At 33.1% G+C, this 24735-nt stretch overlaps 3 protein-coding genes across 10 annotated transcripts; 1 reads left to right on the top strand and 2 right to left on the bottom strand.

Moving 5' to 3' along the window:
* Positions 1-2331: 2331 nt before the first annotated feature.
* LOC112724131 (plant intracellular Ras-group-related LRR protein 6-like) lies at positions 2332-4498 on the bottom strand. The gene is made up of 2 exons (XM_025775394.2): positions 4295-4498; positions 2332-3428 (listed from the first exon to the last, which is right to left on the bottom strand). Exons 1-2 carry the CDS (start codon positions 4496-4498, stop codon positions 2553-2555), a joined length of 1080 nt encoding a protein of 359 aa, XP_025631179.1. The 3' UTR covers positions 2332-2552.
* Positions 4499-6050: 1552 nt separating this feature from the next.
* LOC112723613 (choline monooxygenase, chloroplastic) lies at positions 6051-9272 on the top strand. The gene is made up of 10 exons (XM_025775045.3): positions 6051-6415; positions 6603-6648; positions 6862-6997; positions 7243-7317; positions 7408-7620; positions 7701-7796; positions 8010-8131; positions 8299-8392; positions 8741-8791; positions 8887-9272. Exons 1-10 carry the CDS (start codon positions 6130-6132, stop codon positions 9022-9024), a joined length of 1257 nt encoding a protein of 418 aa, XP_025630830.1. The 5' UTR covers positions 6051-6129; the 3' UTR covers positions 9025-9272.
* Positions 9273-9462: 190 nt separating this feature from the next.
* Positions 9463-23716, bottom strand: LOC112723612 (calcium-transporting ATPase 10, plasma membrane-type). Of its 8 annotated transcripts, none has more exons than XM_025775042.3 (35): positions 23529-23716; positions 20975-21059; positions 20651-20796; positions 18885-19001; positions 18760-18802; positions 18325-18440; positions 18100-18231; positions 17929-18018; positions 17483-17552; positions 17210-17280; positions 17010-17093; positions 16835-16912; positions 16678-16749; positions 16272-16355; positions 16114-16196; positions 15566-15674; positions 15371-15426; positions 15150-15192; positions 14983-15066; positions 14510-14647; positions 14344-14409; positions 14159-14257; positions 13950-14060; positions 13516-13683; positions 13090-13149; positions 12666-12833; positions 12460-12576; positions 12005-12103; positions 11709-11846; positions 11520-11620; positions 10858-10903; positions 10538-10672; positions 10172-10279; positions 9978-10069; positions 9463-9853 (listed from the first exon to the last, which is right to left on the bottom strand). In XM_025775042.3, exons 3-35 carry the CDS (start codon positions 20780-20782, stop codon positions 9715-9717), a joined length of 3249 nt encoding a protein of 1082 aa, XP_025630827.1. In that variant the 5' UTR covers positions 20783-20796; positions 20975-21059; positions 23529-23716; the 3' UTR covers positions 9463-9714. The 8 variants fall into 8 exon arrangements, with proteins under 8 accessions (XP_025630827.1, XP_072063886.1, XP_025630828.1 ...); XM_072207785.1 differs by lacking the exon at positions 23529-23716 and adding an exon at positions 23149-23257; XM_025775043.3 differs by lacking the exon at positions 23529-23716 and adding an exon at positions 22709-22824.
* Between the last annotated feature and the right edge of the window lie 1019 nt (positions 23717-24735).

Below are 24735 nucleotides of genomic sequence, written 5' to 3'. Positions count from 1 at the left end.
CTTATGCATCGCCAATTCTATCATGGTAACATTCGCATTTCCAATAAATTTAAATATTTAATAACATTCAACTCTAGTTTAGTCTTTACAAGCCATGTGACTTACATAGATGATAGTAAACGGCTCTAATTGGAGCAAAATTATTAAGGGTAAAGTATATTTTTTGTCCTGAAGTTTCACAAAAATTTTAAAAATACCCCTAAGTTTTATTTTGTTTTGATTTTGTCTCAGAAGTTTTCGACTTGCATCAATTATACCTCTAACGGCTAATTTTTAAAAAAATTTAAGGTCAATTCAACAACAATTTTATAAGAACAACCCTCAACACAAGTAAATCAAGCATAATTTTCATCTATTATTGTTAGATTGGTCTTAAATTTTTTGAAAATTTGGCCGTTAGGGGTATATTTGATGCAAATCGAAAACTTTTGGGACAAAATTGAAACAAAATAAAACTTAGGGGTATTTTTAAAATTTTTGTCAAATTTCTGAGATAAAAAAATATACTTTACCCAATTATTAATTCATGTTAACTTCTTGCATGTTATTAATATCTGTAACAATAATTTAAGCTAATTGAAAAAGGTAATATCAATGGTTATATCCGTAATAATTATACGTTGTTTCAAGTATTTTATTATGAAAATTTAAAAAAAAAATATAGGTAGACAATGAAAATATTAAACAATGTAAACAATGGATATATTAGATGTTCAATTCACTAGGTGTATAAATAATTATTCTAATATTAAGATCTAAATGAGTAATTTGGAGGATTTAATGTATTTTACTTGAATTAGATCAATTTTAGAATTCATCGTTCATGTTGTTCAAAAAAATTATTGATTACCTACTATAACCAACTTTTAAGCATATGTATTGATTGACCAACGCAAGGTTCTTGGAAATGATAGATAACTCTAAAATCATTTGTATTTGGTACATAAGACAAAAATAATGCATTAATCAAAGTAATGAGATTAGATCAGAGACATGACATGTGTCCAAGTTCCTTATAATCTCACCAATATCATCCATGCTTATGAACAGGAATCAGCGGTGTCTGTGCTTAAGATAGAATTTAAGAAACACACAAGTGATCACCGTAATGAGATATATATAAAATTAATTGAAACAAGAAGAATCAATTTGAGTTGTGAGTACAACATGTTGTGTATTAGTCACTGATCACGTGCAACTCCAAAAGGGTGTCTTGTCCTTTTTATATTATGAGTTCCAATTTGGAAGGTAGTAAGAGAAAAATGGATTGGCAGCATTATATTGCACATGAATGTTGTCCCTGTTCCAGGTACCTCTCAGACAATTATTCAATAAACTAAGTTTGTGTAAACAATGGTTTCGACAAGGAACTCTGGGACCCATGTGGGGAACGCCCTCCTTGGCCGACTTATTAGTTAAGACATGACGCAAATATAAATATAATTTTGTTTTCTTTGTTAAATACAGATCCTGAATGATTAAGATTACAGACAGAAAAATTATGTAGTCAAGAGATTCCTTTTGTAAGTAACTAAAATTGAATGTCGTATGTTTAGATATTCAGTACTTTTGTATCCGGTAATGTGTATGTCCAATTACACAATAATACAGAATTTGATCCTATAATAAAATTGAAGCCAGAGAAAAATGAAAATTGTGAACCAAATCATCCATATACAGATTGGTTTCTAGGGTATTCATGGATCGGATCGTATCCGCAGATCCGCGGTAAATATCCGCATCCGATCCGAAAATTGCGGATACGATCCGATCCGCAAATTGATCGGATCGGATCGAATTACGGATATCTGCTCTACATCCGCTTATCCGATCCGTGGATCAGATCCGCACAATAATAATTAAAAATAAATAAATATATATGTTTGATATTATATTTACTTGTTTGTATGTTTTAGTTAGTAATTATTATTCATATATTGTATTATTTTATTTTTGTTATTTAGAAAGAGTTTGATTAAAAATATTTTAGGAATAAATAAGTTTAAAAGTATAAAAGAAATATTTTTATTGAATTTTTTTACATAAAAATATTATTAAAAAGAGAATGTTTAATTATGCGGATATATCCGATCACTCCTATTGGTTTCATCATATATATAAACACAAATAAAAATTAATTATTAGTATATAATATACATTAAAAATGAATTAGATTATATATATATGATTGATTAATTTTAGTAACTAATTTTAGTGTATAAATAATATTTTTGAGGCAAAATTTATTCACTCATTTGAATTAAGACCGAATATCATTTATAACTACATTTAAATTTCTGGCATCAAACTACACATACTGTATGACTTTGACAACATCTTCAATTGGATGAAACTAATTAAAGGATAAGTTTGAGATAGAGTAAATGATGATCGATGATATCTTAATTAAAATCATAGACACCTTGGTTTATCTGTGAATAATCGTCGTTAAATTATTCTAAGAGAATAAAAAATGGCAATTGTTGATGGAGCAAAAGAAAGAGCCGAGTAGTAAAAAGAAAAAAAATGGAAGAAGAAGTGAAATGAATTGTTCATGAGTTGGTGAAGTAATTACGAGGCGAGAAGAGGCGGCGAGGCGAGAAGATTCCCATGTAACGCGGTGAAGCAAGACTATCAATGGGCTTATAATCCGGCATTACGAAACCTTCGCATTCTTCATGGCTGCTCCTCCTCTTTGTTTCTCCTCCATTGAACGTTTTGTACTTCACCAACTTCCCAACCCATGACTTCTTCTTCGTTGACGGGCTCTCCGACGACGACGACGACGACGAAGAGTTCATCTTCTGATAGAGGTACCCCTTCACGGCATATAGGCCTTGTTCCACCACTTCTAGTGGCGGCGACATGAGCGGATTTCCATCAACACAGAGCTTCTGGAGCTTGTTGAGACAGGCAATGGAAGGAGGCAAGGAGGTGATTCTGTTGTAGCTGATGTCGAGTTCGACGAGGGAGAAGAGAAGACCGACGGAGCAAGGGAGAGAACGGAGGAAGTGAAAGTTCTGGCTGATGTTGAGGGTTTCAAGGCTGACGAGTTTTTCGAGGTCTTCGGGGAGAGAGCGGAGGCAGTTGAGGCGGGCGTCGAGGAGCCTGAGAGAGGTGAGGTTTGAGGTTGAGTGTGGAAGGAAGAGGAGTTTATTGGAATTTACTGATAACTTTTTCAGCTTTTTGAGTTCCAAACCAATATTTTCTGGAAGCTGTATTAGTTTGTTGAAGTTGGCGTTCAGTTCCTCCAATGATTTGCAATTGTCAATTGTTTTTGGAAGGTATTGGATCATGTTTCCAGCTACATTCAAGACCTTTAGTTTACACAGGCAGCCAATGGAGTTCGGTAGCCTTCTAAGCTGGTTGGAGTGCACATCCAACACCACCAAATTCACCAGTCTTGCTGTCAACGACTCCGGAATATTCTGTCACAACATGTCAATATGTCAAAGGAACAAACAATCCATCATATCATCGTTAATGGCAAAAGAGAAATGTTAAGCGCCATCAAAATTTATTGTCTTTCATTGTTACTAGCAATTAATTTAATTTTACTTTTTTTAGTTTAGTTTATATAGTTTAATAATTCAATAACATATTTTATTTTATATTTTTAAATATTAATAATTAGGTGAATGTTATCCTACTTTTTTTTAAGTAACATGTAAGTTATCCTCTTTGATGTATCATATTTTAATTGGGTGTTTATTTTAACTTTGAGTTACCTTCTTCACTCTTTCGTCTTCGTTACGCCTCCCAAGCATTACTGTTTCATTAGTGTTTCATTTTCTCTTCGCAGATCATTCTTCTAGAAAAGATATTTCAACTCTCTCTAATTGCGTTTACTTCTCCTCACTCCTTCGTTGTCGTCATTTCGCCTCCCAAGCTTCACCGTTTCATTGAGTGTCTTATTTTTTCTTCCCAAATCATTCTTTTAGAAAAGGTACTCCAACTCTCTCTAACTACGTTTACTCTTTTCCATTGTACTCCTTCGTGGTCGTCGTTACGCCTCCCAAACACTAATAACTTACATGTTACTTTAGAGAGGGTAAGATAATATTCACTTAATAATTAATTATTGACTAAAAATAATAAATTCTGCTAGTTTTAATATTTAAAAATGTAACTTAAAAATACATTGTTAAATTACTAAATTAAAAGATTAATTTGATTACTAAAAATAATAACTAAAGATAATAAATTTAGATGGTTTGCATTTTTGAAGCAGTTATCCTCTTATCTAAATGTTTGTATCACCATTAAATGATTATCTAATTTGTTGTATTTGTACCTCGAGATTGTTGTTAGAGAGGTCCAACTTGCAAATGGTGGCCAAGTTAAGAGAAGGGTTGGGAAGAGAGTCCAAAGACATGCCACTGAGGTCCACAATCTTAAGTCTCTCTTCCTCTATGCCTCTGCTCCAGCTGCTGCTGTTGCCGCCGCCGCCGTTCCTCTCTGCCTTCTTAATCATCGGCTGCTGTTGCACGTACAACATCGTTAGATAATAATAATAACCACCATCTTTTGTTATTTCGTCATTTCTTCCTCCAATCCCATTTAGCTTTTACATAAACCAAACAGAGACAATAATATTGGAACTAAATTATTGTACATCACTTGAGAAGATAATGGAATAATGAAAAAAGACAGAAATTAAAACTAGGAATTAAAGAGTGATGGAGTGTGATTGGATTTAAATGGAAGAGGGAAGAACGAGGGGACGTACGGATTAGAAGGAATTGAAGTAGAAGACGGTTAAAGTATAGTGATTATTAGTGAATACACAAGCCACTTGTTTTGTTGCTGACGTAGGATCATATCACACTATATACAACGTGACACAAGACAACCAAGTACAACAACCGTATACTTAGGTTTTTACCTGCCCATGTTGATAAAGTCAACCACACACATTTTTATTAACATGTTAACTTTTCTACATGTTATTTGCATTATTCTTTTAATGTATTTTTATATAAAATTTTTATTTTTTATATAAAATTAAACACAATAAAAAATCAAATTCAACGAATATATGAAAAAAGAAAGAGAAATTTATAAAAGGTGATAAGTTTAGTTGTTGCTTATATCGTTATCTAAAATGAAAATATGATTATGTACCAAAAAATAATATAATTAATTTTTTTATGACTAAATAAAAAAGAAAGAAAAAAAAAAAACAGAGACAAAACTAAATTAATTGATTAGGTTCATATCTAAATCTATTAGATGTTGAAACTCATCTCATGGTTGACTCTAATTCGAGTGAATGTGCGCGTAGAAACAGCTGCTTTAGTTATCCAACCCGTAACATTATTTGCATTCCTCTAAATTAAAAGAATAGATACTCTTCAATTTTAATTCATAATTTTCTATATATGCTTTGCCAAATTCCATTTCGGGATATCCTTACCAAGCATTTTTTGGTTTACAAAAAACAAAACTTTTAAACAGTTTGTTTCACAAATAATCTCACAAAATCTACTATCTCAAATTAAAAAATAAACCTCTCAAAATCGCATACCATTTATACAATTCAACCAAAAAAAAAAAGACAAAATAATACAATTAATACAACTTGATAAATGAGAGTAGAAATTTTTAGAACTAGTTTGAATTGGCTTTTAAAAAAAAATTTACAGATAAAATTTATTTTATATTTAAATAAATTTTAAAAAATATTTAAATATTAAAAATATCTTTTGCGTTTATTGTTTTAAATAAAAAAACAAATAATTTATTTTTAAAATATTAAAAAAAAAACATATTTAAATAAATTTTAAATTAAATAAAAATATTTTATTTTTTAAATAATTATTTTTTTTAATTAAAAAAATCAATTAAAACTAACACTTATTTATCGGGTGAATCCATACAAACTATCCTACAAATAGAATTTAGATTTTTTAAATTTTAAATCTTATTTCAAAAAATAAAATATAATTTTTTATTATTTATTTTATAGATAAAATTAAAAAAAATATTTAATAATAAAATATTATACTTTATTTTCTCAAATAAAAATTTAAAATTGAGAGGATGAATCAATAGTTAATAGAATTTGAAGGAATTGAAAGTGAGGAACATCATTCATTGGAAGACACGCCGAACGCTATCTAATTAGCTATGCATATGCAAATGGCGCTGACCATGCAACTCACCCCCTTTATCCCTAAACTCGGACGACAACGACATTCTCACAACCTTAATTTTCACCACAAAACAGCTTCAACATCGATCATCGCTTGTTGCTCTGTTCGCAATTCTTCAGAAGCAGAGGTGTTAGTGTCAGAGTTCAATCCTAAGATTCCCATAGAAGAAGCTGTGACACCCCCAACATCATGGTACACTGACCCTTCTTTCTTCCAACTTGAGCTCCATCGCATCTTCTACCGAGGCTGGCAAGCTGTCGGTCAGTTTCTGCTTCTCTAAAGTTTCTAACTTTTTGTTAACCATGTGAAAATGAAGAATTTTTCACTTCAATTTACTACCTTTATTTGTATTTGAATATATCATCAAATGTGTACTGGGTTACTGTCTCCTAGATTTTCCTATTCGTTCCCAGAATTTCTAAATATTAAATTGGTTTTACTAACCAGGATCAACAGAGCAGATAAGGGATCCCAATAGCTTTTTCACTGGAAGGTTAGCTTTTTTTTTTGTGATCTAATTTTACTTTTAATTCAGCTGGATTTGTCCTTTAGATATGTTGGTGTAGAAAAGTAGGCTAATTGTTGCTCCATTTGGTTCTTGGAAGGGGGAAAAGGGTGTTTAGAGGTCAATTATTAAGTTGTGCACTCTGCTCACTTTCTTTTCTTCCAAGTTTCTAAGAACCAATTGGAGGATTATTTATTGTAGACTAGGAGATGTGGAATTTGTGGTCTGTCGAGATGAGAGTGGGAAGCTTCAAGCCTTTCACAATGTGTGTCGACATCATGCCTCTCTTCTTGCTTCTGGAAGTGGACACAAGTCCTGCTTTGTCTGCCCATACCATGTGAGTTCACTTGTAGAACTCACTATGCATATTTTTTAGTTCAAAAATGATATTTGTACACCAAAATCAGCCACTATGTATTTGTGTATAAATACATGTGATGTTTAACTTATTCGCAATGTGTATTTTGTATTCCAGCATGTATTTTATACTTGTGGATGTGGCTGATATTGTTGGCTGATTTTAGTGTACACCTAGCATAATTGTTTTTAATTAGATATGATGAAAGGCAATCATTTCTTCAGGGATGGACGTACGGGTTAAGTGGGGCACTTCTTAAGGCAACTAGGATATCAGGAATGCGGAACTTCAATGTAAAGGTATGAAGTTCTGAGTTCTGAAATATTATTCTAAGTTATCTGTTGTTCAATGTGTTTGGGGTGGCTGATTTCTCTAACCTTGAAAGGTAGGATTTTGGGCTTATACCAATTAAAGTATCTACCTGGGGACCTTTCATTCTTCTCAATCTCGAAAAAGAGAGTCTTCCTCTGATGGAAATTGATAGTACTTATGTAGCAAAAGAATGGCTTGGTAGCTGTTCAGAAATATTGAGTACCAACGGAATTGATTCTTCGCTAAATTATGTTTGTAGACGTGAATACACCATTGATTGCAATTGGAAGGTAATCTCTTGGCGTAACTGATCATAATTGGCCTAACTCGAAGGTATGTTTGAAAATTGAAACTTTCTTCTTCTTTACAGGTATTCTGCGATAACTACTTGGATGGTGGCTATCATGTTCCTTATGCACATAAAGGCTTAGCATCCGGTCTTAAGTTTGATTCTTATTCTACCACAGTATGCTTCTTTGCTACCCTTTATCAAAATATCATTTACAATACAATGTACTTTATCATGATATATCTCCCACCCCCCAGAATATCATTTTGTTAGATCTAATTAATGTGCTATATTAAGCAAAAAAAAGATATTATGATACTCCTAGAATTGGATTTCTGGACCTCTGGTTATCACGGATTGCTTACTGAAGGGTTCTTATGAATGAAACAGATATTTGAAAGAGTTAGCATCCAAAGTTGTGAAGGCAGCTCCGGGGAAAGCAAAGACAATTACGACCGACTTGGAAGAAAAGCTATATATGCTTTCATTTACCCAAACTTCATGATTAATAGGTTCCTGCTTTGTTATTTGGGCAATTGGTTGATCTTCTTTTTAGTCCCGATGATATTACTTTTATGGATGATAAAACAATAAACAGCCATCTTCCTTCCTTGTATTCGTTTTGCAAATCAGTGTGCTTTCTTTTTATAACAAGTTGTGTTTACTGGTGGCATGACAGGTATGGACCTTGGATGGACACCAATCTTGTACTTCCACTAGGACCCAACAAATGTCAAGTGGTATTTGATTACTATCTTGAACACTCTCTAAAGGTAATTTCAAGTCATGCATCTGCCTGATATTATACCCTTGTTCGGCATTGGTATTCCTCTCTCAATCTGTTATAATAAACCTTGTGTTGATAGTTTCTCACCCTCTGCATATGGTGGGAAGATACTTTGGCACTAAGATAAATAGCATTTGAGCAGGGTTAGTGACTGTAATCATGTTAAGAAATATAAAGTCTGGAACTTTGCTTTTCATACTTTGAATGGTTCCAAGGAAATGCAAAAAATAATTATTTTCTTGTTTGGATGGATTCTACTTGATCTTATTGTCTCCATAGTTCTTTGAAGGGTTGAAACTTTTCTTCTCTCTAACATTCTTCTTTGGCTGAGTAGCATGACAAGGATTTCATAGAGTTAAGTTTACAGGACAGTGAGAAAGTGCAGGTACAAATGTTAGTTTTCTAGGTCTGATAGAAATTTTCAAAGTGTCATAACATAGTACTGAAGTAGTATATTTGGCTGTTCTTGTTGATGATCAGATAGAAGATATTGTGCTGTGTGAAGGTGTTCAGAAGGGCCTCCAATCCCCGGCATATTGTGTGGGTAGGTATGCCCCTAAAGTTGAGCAGGCCATGCACCATTTTCATTGTCTGCTTTATGAAAACCTAAAAAAATAAATTCCATGACTAGGTATGTGTGTGTGAATTTGAATTTGATGCATGCCATGCATGCAATTACTCCACTTGCAATAGTAGTGGCTTTACCGAACGTGGTTGTTGTTGGGAAAATTTACTGAGCATTACCGTTGATACGAATAAAACCAAACCAGCAGTAGTGAATGAATCACTAGATGTAAATATGCAATGAGGATCTCTAGACCTAATAGATTCACTTAATACCTCTTTGTTTTGTTACTGGTGTTAAATTCTGCATGCAAATTGCTGTCACCATTGTTTATTTATTTTATTTTTTTCCTTTGAATGATTCAAGATGCTTTAAGGCGTAGAGAGGTTAGATTTTTCACATGTGCATTCTAAACTTAATCAGGGTTGAACCCAAATAAGGAGAAATAAGGGCACTGGTGGGTGGTGGCTGGTCTGCAAAACTCATCAAATCTTGGGCAAGCAGCTAAAATTGAAATAATAATCAAATATCTGTAACTTTCCACATATAAGAAAGTATGAATTGGTGTTTATCAGGCTCACAAAATACAGTAATAAAAAAATAGGGAAAAAAAAAAGAAAAAAGACCATATACATGTTAAAACCATTTGTACAACAGTATACCATTTACCATTACCAGGAGAATGTAAGCTATCAAGTCAAAATAAAAGAAATTGCACACACGATAGAAAACCAGCTAGACACCTATACATGATTCTCTTCAGAAGCATCACAACAAAAACACCTTCGAACACGGTCAGCACACTCCCTAAAAGAGTTACTGAGCTGCTTTTCTGGCTTTTCTGGTACTGGTATCAGTTTTCCAACCACAGCAAGAGGCCAGCTGAAAGTGATGGGAAAAGAAATGATTTTAACATATATATGTACATGAAGAAGCAACTCTTCTTCTCAGCTACCATAAATGCATTAATCTCTCTCTAGTGTAAACAAACTCGTTGAAAACTGACCTGATAAATCCAATGATGACACAAATGAGCCACTGTTGCCAAGTTAGCTTGACTGTTTTAACGAACTTTTCTAGAAATTCAATGATGATAATCTGATAACAAATAAAGAAAGAAAGTTTATGTTCGTCCTAAAATATAAGAATATTTCATGAATAAAGACCAAATGCTCAGCCAAGAGTTCAAACAAGACCAACCTGAAGTACTACAGTCAATGCCACTATCCCCATAAAGAGGTAATTTCTTGTCACTCCCTTGAATATATTGAACTCATCCGGCTTGCGGGCATTAAATTCATTAAAAACCTGCAATTTTGGAAGTATATATGTTTTCTTTCTCATCATTTAAATGAAAATCCGAAGATGAAATCTATGGCCGTGCTACAATAGCTTAACAACAAAACCTTTTGACAAGGTTGATTTACAATGTATTAGAACATTTATAACCCAAGTGATACTTATAGAGTTCAATCCTTATTTTCTCAATCTTCTAAATAAAGAGAGTAAATTTTAGCACCAGATTAAGGTAGGCCTCAGAATTAGTTCAATACGGTAAGTACTTACTTGACAGAGAACAAAGGCATTGAATATCAAAGTGTCCTTCACTTTGAGTGCGTGGTCACTGGACTTGTGTGCCAAATTCAGTATGGAAATGCCTCGGAAATTGAGTATAAGTAGGACAGACACTTGGTAAATTGCCTGAAAGGTTCCAACCATTACACGGATATATGTAGACAACAGAAATAAAATGACATCCACCGAAGCAATGCATTATACTTTTACTTTAACACTCATTAGTTGGTTGTTTGTAGCTTAGCGAACTTAAAAAAATTCCCCTGTATTTAAAATGAGAGGGGCGCTACTAGTTGTGAAAGAGCATTCACCTGTATCAGCAGATTCCTCCACATAATATTTGATATAAGAGGTTCTCTGAAAAGCAAACAAGATATTATTAACTTCTGTAGATGGAATCTACCCCAGCACATAGCACAGCATCAGATGTTATGATAATGGAGCTGCCTACTAAGTATAGGTCGATTCTCCGAAATGTATTTGAAAATACAGGCAAGAACACATAAACTTGGTGCTCACAAGTATCTCCATGGCTTCTTGCTACTGGTTATTTTCAGAGGGAATCACATAGTATTATTAAATTGATATGTTATGTTCATGTACCCTGATATTATTGTATTTTGCCTATATATATATATATATATCAGTTTTTATGTTGTACAATATACTTCTCTCTTTAAAGTTCGTTCTTATAAAGATCTTGATTTGAATCTTGCTGATGGTCCTTAGTAAGTCATTTGAGAGTACTAGTAAGCTCTTTCTAAGGCTCGTGACATGCTCCAACCTTGGAGTATGGTAACCTCCCTTCCCTTAAAAGCTCATTACAAAAGAAAGAGTAATCAGAAAAAGGATTGGCTTTCCGTATTGTCTACAGTTCTTTAAATATTCAAGTACCATGCAACACTATAATATCATATCGAACAAAAAGTCATGATTCAAGGCACCAAGTTCTTTATAAAGGGGCATTTTAGACCTTCGACTCATTGGATTACGATCCATTAGATGATCAGTTGGTGGTTCAGTTGCCAAGGCTAGAGCTCCAAGTGTATCCATGATAAGATTTACCCATAGAAGCTGTTGAGGAAAGCATACATATAACTTGTAAGGATGGCCTCTTGAATAGTGAACACAAAATCGATGACAGACTAATAGAAAGTAATACCTGTACTGTATTTAGTGGTACGTCACCGGAAGAAAATGCAGCAATAACATTTATAACAAGAGCTGCTATATTCACTGTAAGCTGAAACTGGATAAATTTCTGAATATTTGCATACACAGACCTCCCCCACCTGACAACCTGCATTGTTGGAGAAAATTGAAAGCAACAAAAGTTATGCTTCAGGTATCAATTTATTATTATCATCTTATGTTAAACAATGTCAAGATTGCATATCAATTCTATGCAAAACCTATAATTTGGCAACAGTTTACACGCTGAATAAATAGTGGACTAACCTTTACAACTGAAGCAAAATTGTCATCCAATATAATGATATCAGAGCTCTCTTTCGCAACTTCTGTACCTTGAATCCCCATTGCAAGACCTATATCAGCCTGAATACCAAAAAGTAAAGAATCACAATCATAACCAAAGTAATCAAAAGTAGTTTGTATAATTTCAACATAAAAACAAGCCTTAGATCCAAACTTAGAAACTAGGAAACGGAATCATGTCATATATGAGGACTTGTCATATGATTCCATAATATGGATCCAATAGAATATTTTTTATTTATTTTTTTTGGGTCTTTGACTGTTATTCAGACTCTTGCCAAGAATCCAAACAGAATATGAAATAGACGTAGGAAAAACAATCTTGGCAGTGTACACCACTGTTAGTTATTGTCATCTTCATAGAGAGTACTTATCACTAAATGAACAAGGCCCCAAAAAGTGGGAAAAGAACAAACCTCATGTAAGGCAGGAGCATCATTAGTTCCGTCTCCAGTTACAGCAACAACATGCTCCTTCCTCCTCAGTGCTTGTACGAGCAAAAGCTTGTCATTCGGAGACGATCGTCCCATAACCTATCACACAGCATTGGCAATCAATTTGTTGAGAAGCTACATCACTATATGAGCACAAGCAAAAAGCTATTGTAGTAGTTGAGTAATACTGATATCTTTTCAACAATCTTTAATCTCTCTTCATCTTGCATCGCACGGAAGTCTTTTCCTTCAATGATGACATATGGCTCTGTAGCTTCGGAATATGAATTAAGTATTCCACATTCCACGGCAATTGCTGTTGCAGTTTTGACATTGTCACCGGTGACCATTTTTACCTAGGATTAGAAACCAAACCAAATAAATCAACAACGTTTTACATAGAAAACTATATATGCAAAGCACATTCCAATTTTTAGGCAAAATAATTTCTCAGTCACCAGAACATTGAAGATTTAAAGTGGCTAATAATAGATAAATTGATCTTTGCAAACTAACTTAAAGACATCAAAAGCAATTCCTTAGTTATTTCTAATAATTCATGTGGCAAAATCCTCCATTTTTTTCAACATCAAAGGCTTTTATTAATAATACCTTAACTCCAGCTTTCTGGCAAAGCTTCACCGCATCTTTCACACCAGGTCGACAAGGATCCTGCATTTCAAAGGAATATTTGATATAAGAAATAACAAGAACAAACTGAAATGATAGAAATCAACAAGTAAAGATACTCAACCTCCTAGCACAATATAGGTAGAAGATTTTGAATGTGAACAAAAATGTACGAGTTAAAACACAATATTAAAAATAATCTGCTGGGAGACAATTCCTAATTACATTCAACAAAGTTGAGTCCATGATGAACGGGAAAATATGAACAATGTGCTAACGAGGTTCTACTTCAGAAGAGGAAAATCATGATCATACAGCATACCAAAAGAGGACAGTCAGGACAGTATTTTATGATACTGATAATATAACAGATGAAGAGGGAAGTACTATTTTAGAGGAAAGAAATACCTTCAGACCAACAATAGCCAATAAGATGAGATTATCCTCAGGTAATGACCAGTGAGCAAGGTCTTCACTAGTTGGAACTTTCTCCATTTCATATAATCTATATGCAATGGCAACACACCGTAGACTACGAGAAGCCATATCTTCAATAGCTCTTCTAAAATAGTTCATCTGCAAACCAGAAAAACTTTCCTCAGAAGAACTTTGCCAAAACAGGACAAGACATTTTACTGTTAAATGTCGTCCAAATATATCATACAGTACTACTATTTGCACTTTTAAATACACAATAAAATGAAAAAAAGACGAGGCAAATTGTGAATACCAAATTAGTGAAAATTATATAAAGACAAATGATAGAGAGAAAAAGAGGATGCAAAACGGGAAAAGCAAATTAATTAGTTATTGATATCAATATGTAAACTATTTTCTCATACCTTTCCTTCATCCATCTCTATTAAGTGATCATTTACATCCATATACTGTGTACAGCATCCTAGGACTATCTCAGCAGCCCCTTTCCAATGTATATGGATTTCAGATTCAGTCTGCAAAGAAGTGTAAAATTCATAGTAATAGTGAATTGGATGACAAACAAGATATGGAAAAGTATTGACATTTTATAGTAAAAATTTCATTATGGTACCGTCTGTACTGCAACCCCGCCTCGTTTTTTATCTGAATTGAATGGGAAGACATGAATAATTGATGATTCTGCTCTAGCGGCTTTAAAATTCATCCCAAGCTGATAGGTCATATAACAGTCATAACCAATTGTTAAGACCCAACGATCCTAGAAGAAGAGAGAAAGGAAGTAGTTTCAAAACATACCTGAACAGCCCAATGTAAAATTGCCTTCTCCGTTGGTGATCCAGAAACCTCAACATTGTTACTACCCTGTGAAAAACAGAATCACGCAGAATGTAGTTGAACCACTCAAGTAGGCCATTATTGTAGGAATGGAAAAAAAAAAAGAACAAAAAGAATTCTAGCATACCTCAGGTACAAAAACACTGCCATTGGTGTTCTGTGCAACTCCTTCAATCAGCAACGAGCAGAGTATAGGTTTGAGCTTTGACTTCTCGTGAGGAGGATCAATGTTCTCCCCACCAATGATAGCCTCAACCACAGTCATCTGTCTCAAAATTTGGGTGAAATGAAACTCAGCTAGACACACAATTATCTCCAACAATGGCAACAGAAATGAACTTCTTCCTCAATATTCAACCAAAGTAAGCTGTTAGTTGTCAACACACAGAAAACACTCTGCTCCCTATTTAAGTTGGCATAAGATATCATAGCGATCGGCTAGTTTAAGTGTTGAACTCCAAATATTAAATGCTAAAGGAGTTCCTTCTTGTCATAAGCTACGAAGCAAACATGCCAGAGCAAAATGGCAATATTTGCAACAATGTTTTATGTAGCATACCATAAATCTGAATCAGGTTTATATACTGCATCCCAACTAACCTGATTCATAGTCAATGTTCCAGTCTTATCACTGCAAATAGTTGTGGCTGAGCCCATAGTCTCACAGGCAGAAAGCCTACGTACCTGCAATTCATTGAACTTATATAAAATAGTCCGTCTGAAATAGTTATGTCAAAATCCAATAGCACAAACAAAATTCAGCATACCAAAGCTTTATCTGCCATCATTTTTCTCATAGAGTAGGCAAGTCTGTAAGACAGTTGATGGACAAAGTTTTAATAGAGAGAAATGAGATTCTAAAAGAATGACAAAGAGAATAACTGTAATATACTATAGTATGTCAAAAGATTTGCCAAGACAAACACAAGTGAAAAATAGAAGAGTGAAGGGGGAGGCTAGAAATTCAGTTAAAAAATTAGGAACTTACGTTAAGGTAACTGCTAAAGGGAGTCCTTCAGGTACTGCAACCACTACAATAGTGACCTATATATTCAATGTGTTACAGACTTAGAATCACCTCAAATGTATTAATTTCAAAGCCAATAACAGTTTATGAATATGAATACAAGTGGCTAACAGATCATGCATGTTTCGGTAGTCCAGTACTTATCAGTGCACATACCGCAACAGTGACTATCTTTATTGCTCCATCAATTGCAGTACTGAGTTTAGTCTTGCCAGCTGTAAATTGAACACTTCCATCTGGGTTTCTAGAATGCCCAGAGAAATACCTGTGCTTATGAACTGCCATTTCAGAGACATGCATGACAAAATCTTCACTAAATTGAAAAATTGCAACTTAAAATTGTGTTTTTGGCAGATGGAAAAGGATCCTCTAAAGTGACGAGATTGGTAAAGTGATAAAATGAGGAGTTAATCACCATTGAATTACCTTAATTCAAGAGTGATTAGATCTTCATTTTCTGACTTTACCAACCTCCTCACTTTGGAGGAGTTTGATCATTTCCTGTCATTTCACTTTTGAGACAGTAATCCACTCAAGTCTCAATACAAGAAAGTATTCTTGTGGTCTGTAGAGTCCCATTTTGGCAACCAACTAGACTAACATTTAGCAAATGATAACTTACTAAATGATTTTAAAATTTGCCAAACACCAATGCAGTATTTGTAAAAGGTTAAACTTGAATATACAAAGAAACAGATAGCAACCTGGCCAGTAGCACAACCAGAACGATGACGGCCACAGAGAGCCCAATTATACCAATGAAGGTGGCAAGACCATTCAAGCGTACCTATATTGAGAACTCATATAGGTGAACAGCCCAAAAGGTGCAGGAACTCAAAGAAAGCACAAGTAGAAAGGGTACCTGCAAAGGTGTTTCTTCACCATTGTCTTCTGAAATGTTAGCCATTAGAAGCCCCCATTCGGTATTAATACCAACAGCCGTTACCTTAATAAAGGATTTAATCAAAAATGAAAAATCAGCAAAAAGGGCTGTATAATCAATAAAACATAGGAACTAAATCCAAGGAAAAATATGGTCAATTTTAATATATTGAATTATTGATGGTTCATTTTATCTAACATTTTTATCCCTCCAAATTTTTGGACTCAGTTGTTTCAAGAATCAAAATGTGAATGAAATCCCATCTTGAATACAATATGTGCATGCATTTTGATGCCCTAAGAATAATTGCACCTCTCTCTCTCTCTCTCTCTATATATATATATATAGACACACACACACATGGCAAAAGAAAGTAAAACATTACGAGCATAACACCACTGCCATCTGCAACTTTACAACCAGATATCAGAATAGGGTTCTTAGAATTCTTTTCAACCTGCAAAAAGGAAAATGATTATCAAGCTTAAGAAATGAGACAAGTAATTTTTCTTATTTAGCACATAATGGAAAAAAACACTTACAATATTGCTCTCCCCAGTCATACTAGATTCATCAACTGCAAGAGAGTGACCGATGATCAAAATTCCATCAGCAGGGACCTAGAAAAATCAGGTATAAACTAAATAACAAGAAGGATAAGCATTAAGTAACCATCAGGCATGATGTGCAAAAATCACAGAAGATGAACTCATGTACCTGGTCACCAATATTAAGGGGTATGACATCACCAACAACAATGTCATAGATTGAGATCTCAACTCTTCTACCTCCTCTAATTACCTTCTCATGCAGAGAGAAAATTTAAGGATTGAAAAAAAAATATATAAATATGATAAGGAGGATGCTATAATAATAATAGTAATAATAAAGAAGTACAGAGAAGCAAAAAATCAAACCTCCAAACGAATGTTTCTCTTCTCCTCATTTAGGTCCCGAAACTGAAGAGACTGCTTATAATCACTTATAGCTACAAAAGGAAGCGGAGAAAGAAAGAGAGTGATGCGCACTTCAAACGATAATATTACTACAGATGTAACTATTGTGATAAGTGATAACCTCCATAATATATAACAAAGTTATATAAAAAAATCAAGTTGAGAAACAGAACCATAGAACATGTTTGAATGCTTTATTAGAAACTTTACAAAGACAAAATATTGGCATAGTACCTGTAACAACAATAACAAGAATAACTGCAAAAGCAATGCTTCCACCATCATACCATCCTTCCTTAATACCCTGAAATATAAAATTAATTCTTCTATGGATGAAAACCTATTTCTCAACATTTAAAAACATCTTCCTAATCATAGATGGTATAGGTACAAAATGAAAGTACAGCTACAAAGTATAAGGGATGATGAAAGACAATAATCAAAACAATGCAAATTTTAGTTAGACTGCAATGATCAAGTCTTGACACTGCCAATAGATTGCAATTTACTTTATTATTAGAACCAATGTATGCTAAAGAACCATAAGTTTGTTTGTCAATATGGAATATGGTTGAGACAAGTCCAGTCTCCATTAAATGGATTGGTACAAAGATGAATACCTAACAGGATACATTGTTTCTGATATAAAGGAACATTATGACTCTGCCACGTTTTCTCACCTCAGATTTTATCCCCAGTACTAATGAAGCTGCAGCAGCTACCATTAAAATAATCAAGGTCAGATCCTTGCAAGCATCCCAAACAAACATCTGTTATAGACAACATAAACAAAGACATCAGCCCAATAACCATAAGCGGACCATCCAATATCAGAGTGCACCAGACTTTACCAAGAAACTTCTTCCTTTCTTTCGAGGATAGTTGTTCGAGCCAAAAGCCTTTGTCCGTCTTGACAAGTCAGCGTCATCACCTTGAATCCCCTTTTCTAAATTGGTCTCCAACAAACTTGCTATCCCTTCAACCTTAAAATGTGATTCAGAAGAATTGCATGAATATTTATAACGTTAATAAATTGGATTACCAATTTAAGAAAGAACTATTATTGGCACACTTACCCCTCCTTTTTCTTGCAGAGTAGCAGTATTATGATCCCTTGCAATTGAAGAAAGTAACTCTAGCCCAATTTGAAATTCTCCAGTGGTGCTTGTAGGATGTGGGGCAATTCCTAATTCTAAAAGACATTATCATCAATAGTGGGAGAAAAAAGAAGACCCATAAATAGGCTCTACACTTATATTAGATCAAGCCATTGTAGGACACATAATTGTAATAAAGGTCGAACAAGATCATCACTGATAATTGGTTATACTGATATCCTAGCAACAACTTAAGAATAAGATAATACTTAAGATACCATTTATTATGTATCACCGTAATAAAGACACTTCTTACAAATCATGAGGCAGCCATAAACCACAAAAAATGACAACCATATCAGCTACTAGTATACTGCAATTTATACACAAATAATCACGAGAAGATTGACTCACCACTTTTCAATTTTTTTGCAGACTCCTTGAAAAGATACGCTGCCTAATAGGAAGAATAATTAATTAAATCCATTTAATGTCTGATAGATGAGCAATTATAAAGAGAACCAGCCAAGGAACCAAACTCTGATGACTTGAACATGCCCTCTAATCTTTCTCAGCACTTGCTCCTTTTCTTCTTCTTTCTTCAAGTCCAAGGTGTAGCGAAATCGGCGAGAAGCGTTAAGCACAAGCGCTGCTTGCTAAAAAAAAGAAGAGAATTTTTGTCTAGTCATTAGAAAAGCACTAACTTCCAGAAAACGAAAAGTAATACGTAGCCCAAAAGCAGCAAAAAACAGAATAATCAAATAGAACTAGCCATTGATAAAACAGGCTAATATAATCATAACAAGAAACACTGATGTTGCTAAATAATAAGTTTATGGCAACTTAAAGTCCAATGGAGGATCTGCTAGTTTTGCAAAGTGAAGTTTATATTTGTTCTGGTGACTTCTAACTACTTTTCTTAAGGGCATATTTGCAACTTCAAAAGAAGTAATATCTGCAAACGTTTTTTTTTTTTTCCTTTTCTTTTGTCCACTGCTAGTTTTCACATTGCTGTTCATGTTTATATCCTAGTCTCAACTACAGTTTGCCTCTCTTAGTGTTATGGTGTTATAACTTATAACCGTTAATGGTTGAATAATCCTCCTGGTTTTTTCCATTAGAAATTAGCATTATCCATCTTCTTCTCTCTTTTTTTTTTTATTTTTTATTTTTATCAATAACATATATCAGACCTGGAAATCCGTCCATCTTATAGAATTCAAATCCACCAGTCATAATTGAATCCCATATCTGGAAACTCAAATCATCCCTTATCCCACAGGGTCCAGTGAAGTAATTTTCTTAGTTATGGAAAAGAATGGAATTTTCTAAAGACATGAACTGCTCTTCAGATCAAAAGTAGATAAAACAAAAATTTATGAAAAACTGGACCTATCTTGCTCCCACTTTATATAGATGAATCTAAGAAGACAAGCACATTATCTTGTATGCACTGTGCAATAAACATACGGTTTGATCTCACTGGAGCTTCCCAATTTGATTGAACAATGGTTGCTGCGTCCAATTCACCTTTAACTACAACTCAGTTGACATGTTCTATGTGGTGCAACATGGATTGAATGCAACAAAATTCTTAACTTGACATGTTCTGCCGGTTCTGTTTGTACAGAAAGAATCCTGGAGTGCTGTTGTTATTCTTGACAGAACAACATGTTTGTTCCTTGTAAATATAGAAAAGTATTCCATGTAACACTTCCTACGATGCTGATCCAATTTTGATAAATCAAAGGCACTAGAGCAAAGTTAGCCCCCAAGAATTTCACCTGTTCCTATCCTCTGGTGTACAATGTTTTGAAGAGATTCACAAATCGCAAGCTGATATAAATAGAACCAGAGATCCCAAATATTGTGCTAACTGGAGCTTATATCATGTAATTACTTCACTTTTTTCAATGCCTCAAAGTTCAAAATAGTCAAATGCAACGTTCATGTGTAGATAGGTCCTTGTTCTCTCAATTTGCCAAATTTTATAGTTAGAAAAAGGGGAAAAAAAGGATAAAGAAGATAAATGAAAGAACCTAGTCTAATCTCATATCTTAAAAATTACAACTGTGGACCTCAGAATCAATGGCAAATTTATGAGAGAGGGGTTTCTATAAACTTGCTCTGCAAATCCCAGAACACTAAGAATTAAATAATCCTAAAATATTTCAGCTTCTTGTTTTTTAACCGGTACCTCTATTTTCAAATGAATATAATATATCAAACACTGAATTTTAAAAAGAAAAAAGAAAATGAATGAATATAAAAATTATTAAGAGGAGAAAGGGATATAGAGATATACCCTCCAACGCTTGAGTCGTTGAACGGAAGCATCTTTTGTTCTGGCAATATCAAAGGGACTGGAGGAGGAGCCTCCGTCGTCGATGTCACCGGAGCTCCGAGGAGCTTCTATGTCGTCCTTTCCATAACTCATGCTTCTTCCAATAACTGTCGCAGGAGAGATCACACTGTATGTTACACTCTATCGTATTCGTTCATAGTGGCATTATCATTATCATTATTCTCCATCAACCATCATTTCAATTGCAATTAGCAAATTAAATCAATTTAACGGTGAGTAATAGTGAGCATTGACAATTAAATTAACTAGTCTTTGTTGACTTACCAGTAAAATTAGAGAAGAGTAGGTTTTAACAGTGACAGTGATAGCAGCGTTGTCTTCTTCTTCTTCCTTATCTTCGTCGATTGCTCTTCAACCATTCATACAAACAAGAAACGACGAGCTTAATTAACGAAGCGTTTAAATTTTCGCATTTAATTTTAAAAGAGAGATACTTTTCTAATGCTATTGGTTTTCTCAGGAATCACGGGTGGAAGTTGTAGATTCAAGGAAAGTATCCACCACGCTAAGAATATATTCCACTCTTTCTTTATTATTGTTAGCTTATTTCTAACGATTTGTTCAAATTCTGAGAAGATCGGAGCTTGTGACACCATTTTTTCTATGCACTCCTCTAAACTCTAAAACTCTAGAGTCTCATGCTTCAAGGCATTCCATTTTCCATTATTCTCACCACTGGTGTATGACATGATATGAGTTTCAGAAGAAATAATAACGAATCGGATTTGGATCCTCTAAAGTTTGAATTTTATTTTTAGAGAGTAAAGTGTGATTTATTATTATTTATTTTTTATTTTATAGGTGAGACAAAAAATAAATATGAGAGAAAAACTAAGAGTAGAAGATCATAGTTTATCTTCTAAAGTACAAATTTAAAATTTAGAGAATCTAAATTCTAACGAACCATAGGATATTCTAGTCATTTTAGCTCTTTAACTAATTAATTGCTAGCAAACTATGTTATGACAAATTCTTTGGTGCCTATAAATTTAGTATCAAAATTATAGAACTTATCTTTTATGGTAAATTTTAAATATTTAAAAATTATTTATTTTTATATTTTTAAATTAAATATTAATTTTTATTTTTTTTAGTAAATTAGATAAATATATATAAGTACCATAGCGTACACTTTTTTTTTTTTTTTACCAAAGATAGGAGACTCGAACCCGCAACCTCTTAATTGAGTATAGGGAGACTATGCCATTTGAGCTATTACTCGGCAAAAAAAAATTTGAAAGATAGGAGACTCGAACTCGCAACCTCTTAATTGAGTATGAGGAATTTATGCCATTTAAATTATAATTCATTGGCACCATAGCGTACACTTATGTTATACATAATTGTTCATTTGAAGTTATCTTTATAACTATGTAATTATTCTTGAAAATTTTTTTTTGGATAAATAATTTTTAATATTTTTTATCATCATGTGATTAGTACAAATATTAAATTATCTTATAACAAATAAATTTTATTAATTCAGATTAAATAGCAAATGTAAAGAGTGTTATAAATCAGTCATACATAAAAAAAAACAAGAAAAAAAGAAGAATTTATAAAATGAAAAATTCATTAACTTAACACCTTAATGTTTTTTTCACTTGTTTTGTTTCCGATAAAACTCCTTTATAAATAGTACTTTACGTAAGTAGTCACTATTTTATATACTTAAATATAAGTCTATGAATATTTTTAATTTAATATATAAAGAGAAGATCATATCAGTGAACATGTGAAATAGAAAATTATTTTGATGTTTAATAATATGTCATGAAGGGGTAACATCAAAGCTGAGGATAAGTGAGACAAGCCATTTGGTAACTAATGGCCGTAGGAATAGGACACGACATATTCCATTAATGTTGATGGAAATTTGGAAAAAGAAGTCAAGGTTCACATGATGGAGCTAAAATAAATAAACTCAAAAGTTGAAATTATGGACATTTTTTGTTTTCAAACAACTATATATATATATACCAGATGAATAATAATTACCTGTATAGAATAACGAACGGTGTGGTGGTTAGAATCACACAATCAAGATATGAAGATATGATGAATAATGTAAATGTAATAGATGATGCATGTGTGTCACGGATTACATATATATAGATAGAACTTACGCACATATATGTATATATAGCATGTGTTATTCGTGCATGACCCCAGCCAAAGTGCTGAATGCAGATTCAGTCGGCAGAAAAATTTAAGAAATTTTTATAGTATTCGTTATTAGTTGTAATAATATTATATATACTTGTCTCTTTCATTTTATTAAAAGTAATTTGGTATAAATTAAATAATTCTCATAGTTATGAACATAGTATTATATATATGGTACATAACATCTCATCACATATGTGAAGAGACAATTACATACAAAATAATGTATATTTTGTAGCCAATTAAGAAGTATGAAGAACAAGAAGAATCACCTTAATTAACATGCCATCATGACCAAAAAACTCAACATGAGTAAGAAATATAGAATTAAGAGAAGGTATAGCTAGTTATATATACCTTAAGATATACAGCTAGATGCTTAATTAAGGAAAAAATAACTGATGAGAATTTATATAATTAATGTGAATATGGATCAGCAACTACATTAATAGTCGAAAAGCAAGCATCCAAAGTTGTATTATGTGTGTCAAATACTGATTTGTCAATTTAATTTGTTTGTCAAAAGATAAGTTTGAACAAGAAGAAAAAGGTTTATGTTTTCAATGTTATTTATTTTTATACAAGAAGTCTTAATTAACAAGGTAGAGAATGACAAGGGAAATTTAAAAAGAACAAAATTGTATATCTTCACCTTATAGTATGAAGGGTAGGAGCAAAATTGCATGAAGGAGCAGACTAATTGGATAATCACTTTTAATTGCATATTTCTTTTGTTCTGCGACTATCTTTATTTAATTCTTGCATATGAAGCCTTTTTTTCCTTGAACCTTCCTTTGTTTTTATGAGGTGGGACATAGGACTAATATAATTAAGTAAGGCAAGGTATATATATATATATATATATATATATATGTTTATGTCAATAAGTAGCTAATGTTTAATTTAATTAAAATTATTGTTTAAATTGTAAATTTTTATTTAGAGTAAAGTATTGTTTTTGTCCCTAACGTTTGAGGTAAGTCCTATTTATATCCCTAACGTTTTTTTTTTTTTTTGTGACTTAAAAGAAAATAAACAAAAACTAAGAAAGAAAGAAAAAAACAAGAAACTGCTTAAGAAAGGCAGTCCCGCTGAATATTACTCTCAAACTCCTTCCAAGGCAATGGAAGCTCCACTTGGGGAGAAATATTCCTCATTGCAGTCTTTGCCATGATGTCTGCTACTGTATTTGCATCTCTCAAGATCAACCGAAGATCAGCACGCCATTTCCAAGACATGATATCTCGGATTTTTAACACCAAAGGATCAATAAACCCAGAGCAATCTTGTAAATTATTGACAATAGTAAAAGCCTCCACACAGTCTGTCTCACATATAATGTCTCTTTGTCCCGAGTCCCATGCTAAAAGAAAGCCTCTCCAAATAGCAAACAACTCTCCTTGCAAAATGCTACGACTCTCAATTGTTCCCAGACAGCCTCGTTGCCACCTTCCCTTCCAATCTCTAACGTTTAAATCGTCCTATTTGTATTCTTAACGTTTATAAAAGTGATTCAATGTTATCCTACTATCAATTATACTAACAAATCAGATTATATTTTTTATTTTCACTTGGATGTATTCATTCTCAATTAGGTCTCACTTGGATGTGTTCAATTTTAATATTATACCCATTATTTGTGTTTAGATTCAATTATGTCTCTAAAAAAGTGAATTATGTAAATATTGTAGGAATTAGTTTCAACATTTGATGAGCTATTTTTCGGAGTAGATCATCGATTCTATCTCAGACATTTGTATTCTAACTTCAAGAAGAGATTTTCAAAACTCAAACTAAAACACTCATCATGTGTAATTAACGGCAGGATAACATTGAATCACTTTTACAAACGTTAGGGA

This window comes from Arachis hypogaea, chromosome 11, assembly GCF_003086295.3.
Source record: "Arachis hypogaea cultivar Tifrunner chromosome 11, arahy.Tifrunner.gnm2.J5K5, whole genome shotgun sequence".
Taxonomy (NCBI): domain Eukaryota; kingdom Viridiplantae; phylum Streptophyta; class Magnoliopsida; order Fabales; family Fabaceae; genus Arachis; species Arachis hypogaea.
The sequence above is the reverse complement of the archived record's forward strand: the minus strand, read 5'-3'. Positions and strand labels throughout refer to the sequence as shown.

Coding starts and splice junctions, on each gene's coding strand:
- LOC112724131 (XM_025775394.2), bottom strand. CDS start 4,498: ATGTTGTACGTGCAACAGCAGCCGATGATTAAGAAGGCAGAGAGGAAC. Junction 3,429..4,294: donor TCTCTAACAACAATCTCGAG/GTACAAATACAA, acceptor ATGTTGTGACAG/AATATTCCGGAGTCGTTGAC.
- LOC112723613 (XM_025775045.3), top strand. CDS start 6,130: ATGCATATGCAAATGGCGCTGACCATGCAACTCACCCCCTTTATCCCT. Junction 6,649..6,861: donor AATAGCTTTTTCACTGGAAG/GTTAGCTTTTTT, acceptor TATTTATTGTAG/ACTAGGAGATGTGGAATTTG. Junction 8,393..8,740: donor ATCTTGAACACTCTCTAAAG/GTAATTTCAAGT, acceptor TTGGCTGAGTAG/CATGACAAGGATTTCATAGA.
- LOC112723612 (XM_025775042.3), bottom strand. CDS start 20,782: ATGAGTTATGGAAAGGACGACATAGAAGCTCCTCGGAGCTCCGGTGAC. Junction 17,281..17,482: donor TCTTGTTATTGTTGTTACAG/GTACTATGCCAA, acceptor TTCCTTTTGTAG/CTATAAGTGATTATAAGCAG. Junction 11,621..11,708: donor TACCACTAAATACAGTACAG/GTATTACTTTCT, acceptor TTTCCTCAACAG/CTTCTATGGGTAAATCTTAT.